The sequence below is a fragment of the Piliocolobus tephrosceles genome, chromosome 19 (genome assembly GCF_002776525.5).
Source record: "Piliocolobus tephrosceles isolate RC106 chromosome 19, ASM277652v3, whole genome shotgun sequence".
Lineage (NCBI taxonomy): Eukaryota > Metazoa > Chordata > Mammalia > Primates > Cercopithecidae > Piliocolobus > Piliocolobus tephrosceles.
Window position 1 is genome coordinate 46,734,456 of NC_045452.1, and position 10,703 is coordinate 46,745,158.

Here is a 10,703-nt window from a genome sequence, read left to right on the forward strand (position 1 = left end):
TGGTAGGTACAATGCAAATATTTTAAAATCCCAAATCTGAAACACTTCTGGTCTCCAGCGTTTTGGATGAGGGATACTCAATCTGCACCATTACTCCCTGGAGAGCTTCTGAGTGACCCAGAGACCCACACCCCTTGTTACTCACTTCATCTGCGGGGAGCCCGACCAGGACATGTAGAGCAGGATGAGGAAGAGGAGCACCACGAAGGCAGCCAGGGTCACCCAGAATGCGATCACGATGGAATCTGCGGGAGGAGGAGATGCATCTCAGCGCTGGGTTGATGTTGACATAAAGCAACACTAGGGGGCAGTAAGGAGTCCCGGGGTATTGTGGAATGAGGGCCCTGAGTTTCAGTTGTCCTCCAGCCTCACAGCTGTTACCATGGGGAAGATCTCCCATTAACAATCACTTTGGGAAAGAACAGAGAAGCCAAGAAGCATTTTTTTTCCCCCCTCAGGGCAGCTGGCCACGGGGTCTGTTTAGGGTGATTGTCTGTTAAGAGGAAACATTGAATGCAATTGTGTGCTTCCTCCCCCCCTCCCCGCCCCAACCCCACGCATCTGCTTGCCCAGCTCCTAGTGGTGCTCAGAGGAACAGTTCTGAAGGATGGGAGGGAGAGGAGAGGGCTGTGGGCAGCTCCGAGTATTAGGAAGAACTCCTGGGCCCCCGGGAGGGATCTAGCGCCTACCAGGGGCTGTTGGTGGAACAGCTTCAGAGACCCCAAGAGTTGATAGTCTAAGAAGGATGCGCGCTGGGCTGCAGCGCGCTGGTGGAGAGGCCCTTTCCGCTCTACAGGAGTTAGGCTAGGTCTGCTCATGCCTGGATTGGCGAGGTGGAAATAGCGAGTCCCTCTCTCAGGCAGAAAGTCTCATCTCAGGGGCTGTGGCAGGAAGGAAAAAGCACTTTTGCCACCAGCACGATGGCTGTATTTGTGGCCTGAGGCTGAAGGGGGAAAAGGAAACCAGGAAACACACTTAGCCTTCCTGGGGCCCTGGGCAGAAGAACCTGGTAGACCAGGAGGGTCCTTTCCCCTTCTCCAGACTCCAGGTTGGGAACGTTAGGCCAGTTGCTATGGAACTACTTTCCAGCACGACAGTTTTTCTTGGTGGTTGTCTGTGGTGTGGGCAGTCCGGCCCGTTGTTCGAGTCTGCGAGTGTCTCATCCCAGACCAACTGCGTAATGCCAAATGCCACAAGATGGGATATTCTAGACATCTATGTGTGTGACCAAAAAGGGCTACTTGAGGATGATAACCTAACGAGAATTCACTGAGCACCTTTTGTGAGGGACTGTTCAGGATTCAGAGGGGGCTAAACCAGCACATCAGAAACTGCTAACTCCCCCCAACCTCCTCCTCCTCTGAACTTCTGCAGTGCTTCCAGCACTAAGGCTGTCAGTAAATGAGTAAGAGAATGCACAAACCACTGAAAGAATGAATAGAGTGAGAGTAATCTACATAGAGGCGGAGGTGGAGGCTCTGGGGTGAAGATTGGTACTTGAGCAAAGGGTGTCATCTCTGCCATCCACAACCCCTGACAGAAGGAAAAACTGAGGATTCATAAGAGATGATCTCAGACCCTAAAATTTAACATTAAAAACAGGGTATAATGGGCTGGGCACAGTGGCCCATGCCTATAATCCCAGCACTTTGGGACGCCAAGGTGGGAGGTGGATCACTTGAGTCGAGGAGTTCGAGACCAGCCTGGGCAACATAGCAAGACCCCCATGTCTACAAAAAAAAATTTTTTTTAATTACCTGGGCATGGTGGTGTATGCCTATAGTCCTACCCCTTCATGAGGCTGGGGCTGGAGGATCACTTGAGGCCAGGAGTTCAAGGCTGAAGTGAGCTATGATCACGCCACTGTGCTCCAGCCTGGGCCACAGAGTGAGACGCTGCCTCGAAAAAAAAAAAAAAAATCCCCCTCAAAACAGGGTATAATGAAAAGGCACAGTACTTGTAAAAGAATCATGAGCATCTACTGCCTTGTAATCTTCAGCAACCTGGCATTTACACCCCATGGGGGCAGGGAGAGCAAAGACCGCCAGGCTGGCTCTTACGTCGCTCCTCTCTGTCTCTGAGCTGAGGAACTGATGCAGTGCCCTAGAACAGTGAACTTTTTAAGGACACTCTGGATTCCTGGGGAGAGGGAAATGAGATTGGACTGTGTGACCTAAGTTTAAAAGGAATTTTTATTTTATTTTATTTTTTGAGACAGAGTCTTGCTCTGTCACCCAGGCTGGAGTGCAGTGGCACCATCTCGCCTCACTGGAACCTCCACCTCCTGGGTTCAAGTGATTCTCCTGCCTCAGCCTCCCGAGTACGATTACAGGCGCCCACCACCACACCCAGCTAATTCTTGTATTTTTAGTAGAGATGGGGTTTCACCATGTTGGCCAGGCTGGTCTCGATCTCCTGACCTCGTGATCCGCCCACCTCAGCCTCCCAAAGTGCTGATTACAGGTGTGAGCCACTGCGCCCGGCCAGCTTCAGGACTTTTGAAAGAAGCTTTTGACTCTCTCAGCCTTCCTTGCCCACCCCCTGTGCATTGTCCTACACTCCCCAAGAGTACAATCTATTTTACAACCCTTACAGTGTAAGAGCACATATGCTGTCAGAAAATGTGATTGGAAGTTTTATTCTGTAGGGATATTTTAGGTTTCTGCAGACACCAATGCTCTTTTTCCTTCCTAAGAATAGGGCAGGGTTTGAGGTCTTATAGCACCTAGATAAGTTCTACCAGGGATCTAAGGGAATAGCTTCAAACTCAGCACCCGAGAGCCTCCTTCTCCCAGACTGACACTTGTCTGAGTCCTTGTCGTCATCCCCAGATGTTGAGCAAGAAATAAGATGACAGGTTTCACAGAACACAGTGTCTTCAGATAAGTGGAGTTTAAGTTTTGTCAGACCAAAGGGCAATCCTCTGCCACTAGTCATTTTTGGTACTAAAATCTCTTTCATCATGTTCTGTTGAAAAAAAAACAGGCAAGAGAATATGATTCTTTTTCCTCTACTTACTGAAGTTTCCCCCGAGTGCTTGGAGAGAACATTTCATTCCAAAAGCAAGACCCGTGTGACTCTCCAGTGTCAGGAATATTTAGACAATCCTAGGCTGGTTTTCCCAACAGGGAGCCCCAGGCTGGGTTGACAATGAAACTGGTCCAGCCATAGAAACTTACCTCCTCTCCTCTCTCCTGTCCTCCCTCCTCCCTGGCTGTTCTTTCTCCTTTCCTTCCCTCTCTCCTATCTTCCCTCCTTCTTTTCTTTCCTTCCCCTCTGGGTCCACACTGCTGGAATGAGGGGAATGAGTCATCAGCAGCGGAGTGACAGGAAAGGTCTGGATGGCATGGCCAGGCTGCACTTCATCTTGGGAGGATTCTCATCGAGTTAACAAATTAATCCAATCGAAGGGCTCCTTCTTATAGTAGGCACTTCTGTTTTGTTAAATAAACAGTTTTAGCATTCCTCTGTTCTTCATTCTACTAACGTTTGGGTTCCAGAGTTCTAGTAGAAAATCAAGATGTGGCTGGGCGTGGTGCCTCAGCCGGTAATCCCAGCCCTTTGGGAGGTCAGGACAAGAGGATCACTTGTGGTCAGGAGTTAGAGATCAGCCTGGTCTATGTGGTGAACCCCGACTCTACTGAAAAAAACAAAACAAAAACAAAGATTAGCCGGGCGTGGTGGTGCGTGCCTGTAGTCCCAGCTACTTGGGAGGCTGAGGGAGGAGAATTGCTTGAACCCAGGAGGTGGAGGCTGCAATGAGCCAAGATAGTGCCACTGCACTCTAGCATGGGTGACAGAGTAAGACTTGGTCTTAAAAAAAAAAAAAGGGCCACACGCGGTGGCTCAAGCCTATAATCCTAGCACTATGGGAGGCCGAGACGGGCGGATCACGAGGTCAGGAGATCGAGACCATCCTTGCTAACACGGTGAAACCCCGTCTCTACTAAAAAATACAAAAAACTAGCCGGGCGAGGTGGCGGGCGCCTGTAGTCCCAGCTACTCGGAGGCTGAGGCAGGAGAATGGCATAAACCCGGGAGGCGCAGCTTGCAGTGAGCTGAGAACCGGCCACTGCACTCCAGCCCGGGCAACAGAGCAAGACTCCGTCTCAAAAAAAAAAAAAAAAAAAAAAGATGTTTTCCTTATTAGGGAATAATAATGTGGTTAAGAACCCAGGCTCTGGAGGTGGGTGTTTCCTGGCTAACATCTAAATCTGCTCATTTGTAAACTGAGGACAGTAGTACCTATTAAATAGGTACTACTTATATCGAATTACATAAGCATAAATTAAATGTTAGAAGAATTAAATAAAATATCTACATAAATGCTCATGGCACCATTTCTTGTTCCGTGTTTATGAAACAATTTATAAATAGAACTAAAATTATTTATGTTAAGAGGATTTTGTGGCAAGTAATATCATTGTATCCTTCAAGTTCACCCAAATGTCGGATATGAGTACAGGGAATTGTGGGGCGTGATGGCTCATGCCTGTAATCCCAGCACTTTGGGAGACCAAGGTGGGTGGATCACCTAAGATCAGGAGTTCAAGACCAACCTGGCCAACATGGTGAAACCCTGTCTCTACTAAAAATACAAAATAAAATTAGTCAGGCATGGTGGTGCATACCTGTAATCCCAGATAGTCGGGAGGCTGAGGCAGGTGAATCGCTTGAACCTGGGAGGTGGAGGTTGCAGTGAGCCGAGATCGAGCCACTGCACTCCAACCTGGGTGACAGAGTGAGACTCCATCTCAAAAAAAAAAAAAAAAAGAGAGAATTGTGGCATAGGTTACTAGCTGTCAACCCTAAGGTCGGCCCCTTGTGTGCTTCCATCATAATAGGACCCTTGCTTTTAGCAGGACACATGGCCGCCTGAGTTAAAAACTACATTTCCTTGCATCCTTTTCAGAGAACCATGTGATAAGGTTCTGGCCAATGTGATATGAGTGGAGCCATCACAGGACAGCTTCTAGAAGCCTCCCTCCAGGGATTGCTAGACTTCTAGCACCGTGTGTCCATTCTTATTCCCTTACTCCTTGTTGCTCCCTAAACATGGATGTGATGGTCAGAGTGTGTCTTGCAACATGAGGATGAGGGCGGCCATGTCCCAGGGATGGTAGTGCAATGAGCTGAAAGGATGTGAGTGCCTAAGGACTCCATGGAGCCACCTCACCAGCCCAGTCCTGTAGACTGAGAGAAAATAACTTCTCTTTCATATGGCACTCTGTTAGTTGTAATCCATTTTCTTTACCAAGTCAGCAAAGAAACGGACTTTCTCAATGAATGTACCAGAAATTAAAAGTCCAAATGAAAGCTGACCTTCAAAATAATCATCCTCTCTCTACCATGGAGTCATAGAATTCTTACTAAAACACATGTATTGATCAAACACTTATAGATCTCTTCTTTTGGAATTACCTTCAAGGAGTCACACATAGACACAATTTTGCTACGTTGTGAGATAATTCATTTATGACATCCAGATGGTATCAACCAGCTTAATCACCCATTTCATTAACCTGATTTGTTTCTGTGTGAATCTTAACGATTTCCAAAAAGAAACTTCATCCTCGAAAGAGATACACAATTTATCACCACAAATGTTTCCTAGAATGTGTTGTGGCCACACAGCAACATCTGTTCAAGAAGTTGTTGAGCAATAGTAGAGTCATTTAAGCATTGCACCTGCCCCTAGTGCTACCTTGATGGAAATTCATTCGCAGATACACATTCTGGTATCTTTTGTTTAAAAATTACTTTCACTACTTATGTCATGCCCGTGGGAATGATCATTTGCTGAAGAATTTGAAGCTGCAATTAAAGTTGAAGCCTGAAACTGATTGCTCTGAATGCGAGAAAAAGAGTTATATGTAGTTGTTTTGTTTAATCTGTACTTTGAATTTTCTACATTGTGTACAGAGAAATTGGTTGGCAGTGTCATTTTGTTCTTTTGCTTCCAATACTCAAAGAAGCAGATGAACAGACTGTCTTATTGAACCAGCGTGACAGCGGAGGTCGATATGGACTGTGACCGGTTCTTCTTAACCCATAACTAAAGGGAAGGAGGTATATTGACCTGAGAGGTAAATAACAGAGCATTAAGCCAGGCACTACTCAAGGGAAATCAGCCCATCCTACTCTCTGAAAGGGAGCATTAGGCTGGTGTCTGGAGACTCACTATGTTAGAATAATCTGTATTGCTGCTGTAAGATTGGTTTTCTTCCTCGGAAAAGGACACAGATGAAGATCGAACATGTACTTAGTCAATTAAGGCGGGGCCGCAGGAAACAGATTTGCATTTTCCACCTTGATGACAGTTTCAAGGAAAGGTTGTGATTCTTAACCTTTCCTTGGAACAGTCAGAAGCCCTGTCCGAAAATCGCAAGGGCAAAATCCCTGTCAAGTGCCTGCAACAAAATCACACCAGACTTCGAGCAGTCCCTGGGAAAGGGTAGCCCAGAGCCTTCAATTCAGCGCTGATTGCTCCATATATATATATAAATCCCTAAATGTTTCCAAATATCTGCCCAAACATGATGGGATATATTCCAGCATATGTATGTATTAGTCTGTTTCCACATTGCTATAAAGAAATGCCTGAGACTGGGTACTTTTTTTAAAACATAAATAAATAAAAAAAGAGGTTTCATTTGCTCATGTTCCTCAGGCTGTACAGGAAGTATGGCAGCTTCTGCTTCTGGGGAGACCTCAGGAAACTTACGGTTATGGCAGAAGGCAAAAGGGGAGCCAGCACTTTACATGGCCAGAGCAAGAGGAAGAAAGAGGAGATGCCACACACTTTTAAATAACCAGATTTCAAAATAACTCACTCACTACCACGAGAAAGCACCAAGGGGATGGTGCTAACCCATTCATGAGAACTCTGTCCCCATGACCCAGTCACCCACTACCATGCCCCGCCTCCAACACTGGGGATTACGATTCAACATGAGATTTGCTGGGGACACAGATCCAAATCATATCAGAGCATAAACACAAAAATTTTAAAATCCATCCTCCTTGGGCCGAGCGCGGTGGCTGATGCCTGTAATCCCAGCACTTTGGGAGGCTGAAGTGGGTGGATCACAAGGTCAGGAGATCAAGACCATCCTGGGTAACACGGTGAAACCCCGTCTCTACTAAAACTACAAAAAATTAGCCAGGTGTGGTGGCGGCGCCTGTAGTCCCAGCTACTCAGGAGGCTGAGGAAGGTGAATGGTGTGAAGCCAGGAGGCAGAGATTGCAGTGAGCCGAGATCATGCCATGGCACTCCAGACTGGAAAAAAGGCAAAACTCTGTGTCCAAAAAAAAAAAAAAAAATCCATCCTCCCTGTTAGGTTAATGCATGAACCCTGCATATTCTTTGTATTTTGATTCCTCCTCTACTCTGAACAAGATTTGAACCCAGCCTGGCCTCACACATTTTAGCCAGCTGCCCAAATGGCATTCCAGTGAAAACATCTTTTTTTTTTTTTTTTTAAGATGGAGTCTCATTCTGTTGCCCAAGGCTCTCGAGTGCAGTGGAATGACCTTGGCTCACTGTAACCTCCGCCTCACAGGTTCAAGTGATTCTCCTGCCTCAGCCTCCTGAGTAGCTGGGATTACAGGCACCTGCCAACACACCCGGCGAATTTTTTGTATTTTTAGTAGAGATGGGGTTTTGCCATGTTGGCCAGGCTGGTCTCGAACACCTGACCTCAAGTGATCCACCCACCTGGGCCTCCCAAAGTGCTAGGATTGGGGGCATGAGTCAGCACACACGGCCTAGCGAAAACATCTAAGCCAGAGCTTTGCCTTTTTATTTCCATCTTGAAGCATCCCTGGGCCCTGGGATCCACTCTCAGCTTCTTCCTGTCTTTGATGTGTGTTGCTGCAGAGAAGGTTTGCAGAACTAGGGTGTGATGTTATTCTGATTTGTTTGATTGGGGAGGAGACCCAGGCTCCAAAGAACTGGCCAGCTGAGAGAAAGTTGAATTCATCAGCAAGGAAGTCTACAAAGGCAGTCACCTGCTTTCTGCGGTATGACCTCTGTCCACCCTCACCTGACTCACGCTCACCTCACCCCACCCGTGAAGCCATGGAACAGCATCCCTCAGACTGCCTGACACAGAATTTTGCTTTTGTCTGTTTTAGATTTTTTTTTTTTTTCAGTAAACTTATCTGACTTCTAATACTGAAAACAAAAGTACACAGAACAGTTTCACTTAACACACAACAGTGGAAGAAGTTTCACTCTCATCAAGGCCATTATTTACCACAGCAAAATCCTGGAAACGCCCTGTACGTTCAAAGATACGAATTTCTATAACACCATGCAAAGTTTTTGTGAAAGAATATTTAATGACATGGGAAAACAAAATATTATGAGATCAATAGGAACAGAGTACAAAACAATACAGTGAGATCCTGTATATCTATCTATCTATCTATCTATCTATCTATCTATCTATCTATCTATCTATCTAATATTAATAGTAGTCTCTCTCTGGCTGCTTTAGCTGAAATCCAAGACTGAAATCCAATCCAAAGACGGTGTTACTGTCAGAATGTTGTGTCCCCCCCAAATTCATATGTTGAATCCCTAATCCCCACTGTGACAGTATTTGGAGGTGGGTCCTCATCTAATGAAATTTAGATGACATTATAAGAGTGGTGCTCCCATGATGGGATTAGTGTCCTTCTAAGAAGAGGACAAGACACAGAATGCATTTGCACCACCCCCACTGTGCCCACTGAGGAAAGGCCATGAGAGGACACAGCAAGAAGGTGACCATCTATTTTCAAGCCAAGAAGGGAGCTCTCACCAGACACTGAATCTGCTGTCATCTTGATCTTGGACTTCCAGCCTCTATAACTGTATGAAAATAAATTTCTGTTTTTTAAACCACCCAGTGGTTTGTTACATTGGCTTGAGCAGACTATGGTATTTTGTTACATTGGCTTGAGCAGACTAAGGCAGGTGCCAACTACTTAAAGTTTGATTTCGTGATGCTTGGCTCTGAATAATTTTTTTTAAGAGATGATAGAACAGTATGTGGAGTCTCCCACAACTCTTACTCTGTTGGAGAGGGTGGGAAGCTGCATTAGTTCGTTCTTGCACTGCTATAAAGAAATACCTGAGACTGGGTAATTTATGAAAAAAAGAGGCTTAACTGGCTCACAGTTCTGCAGGCTGTACAGGAAGCATGGCTGAGGAGTCCTCAGGAAAGTTGCAGTCATGGCAGAAGGCAAAGGGGAAGCAGGCACATCTTCACATGGCCAGAGCAGGAGGAAGCGGTGGGGGGCGTCATACATGTTTAAACAACCAAATCTCGTAAGCAGCAACTCACTATCACAAGAGCAGCATCAAGGAGGAGATCTGCCCTCATGATCCAATCACCTCCCACCAGACCCCACCCCCAACATTGGGGTTTGCAATTTGACATGAGATTTGAGTGGGAATACAGACCTAAACCATATCAGAGGCACTTCCCTGACCTTGAGTCAGGCTAGAGTCTGGCATGTGCTCCAGACAGTCTCCAGAGCAAGAGGCTTAGCAGTTGGTGGCAGCAGAGTAGACAGGGGGCTGCCATCCTGGTGTCAGAGGGAAAGCTGTGTGCAGTGCAAGACACATTAGAGGGCCTCAGGGGAGGGTAGGCTCAGAGCCCGGAGCAGGCTAAAGGAATGGTGGAGCAACTCCAGGTGGGGTTGGTCTGAGAACAGAGAAAGGAGCTGGCAGAGCAAATAAAGGAAAAGCATCCATTTCACCATGCTGGGGAAATAGGAAGCTCTAACTTTAAGTGGAATTCAAGGATGGTTTGTGTTTAAACATTTTAAAAATGTATTTCATGGGACTGGACATTTGCTTTGGTAACTAAAGTGACTGAGATATTTCTTCAAATTTAAGAGTGAGTGGTGAAGCTATGAAGTGGGGAAAGAGCCAGTGCCACTAGCTAGGTTTGCAAGGTAGCCTCGACTTCCTAGGCTCAAGCAATCCTCCTGCCTCAGCTTCCTGTATAGCTGGGACCACAGGCATGTGCCACCACACCCAGCTAATTGTTCATTCATTCCTTCATTCATTCATTCATTTGTGGAGACGGGGTCTTCCTATGTTGCCCTGGCTGAATATCCATCCTGCAATTTTTGCTAATCCCGTGGTTATGGAGTGCTCTCTCATGGCTCTCTCCCCATGCATTTCCCAGGCCACTTGTGAAGCTGGACATTTTTTTCTCTCTGTGGGTCATTTGAGTTTTCCCTGTGGCTACTGTCTTTTCATACCCTTGCCTATACTCTTTTGTTCTTTTCCTTATTGACTGATAAATTGCATTAAATGATGAAATAATAAACTAATTTCCATTTTAAAAGAAAAAAGATATTTCCAGAACAGTTTCTAAAAATATAAGAAAAGTGTTGGCTGGGCACGGTGGCTCATGCTTGTAATCCCAGCACTTTGGGAGGCCAAGGCAGGCAGATCACAATGTCAGGAGTTCAAGACCAGCCTGGCCAACACTGTGAAACCCTGTCTCTGCTAAAAATGCAAAACTTAGCTGGTGCGGTGGCAGGCACCTGTAATCCCAGCTACTCAGGAGGCTGAGGCAGGAGAATCGCTTGAACCCAGGAAGTGGAGGTTGCAGTGAGCTGAGATCGCGCCACTGCACTCCAGCCTGGGCGACAGAGATAGACTCCATCTCAACAAAACAAACAAAAAGAAGGAAGGAAGG

General features: G+C 46.3%; 1 protein-coding gene across 4 annotated transcripts in view; it reads right to left on the bottom strand.

Moving 5' to 3' along the window:
* MRAP (melanocortin 2 receptor accessory protein) overlaps positions 1–10,703 on the bottom strand; it is a 28,686-nt gene that overhangs the window by 7,720 nt on the left and 10,263 nt on the right. For all 4 annotated transcript variants that reach the window (XM_023190425.1, XM_023190417.2, XM_023190404.3 and 1 more), the window contains one exon: positions 146–245. In XM_023190425.1, coding sequence (XP_023046193.1) covers positions 146–245 — 100 coding nt within the window. The remainder of the gene's footprint in view (positions 1–145; positions 246–10,703) is intronic.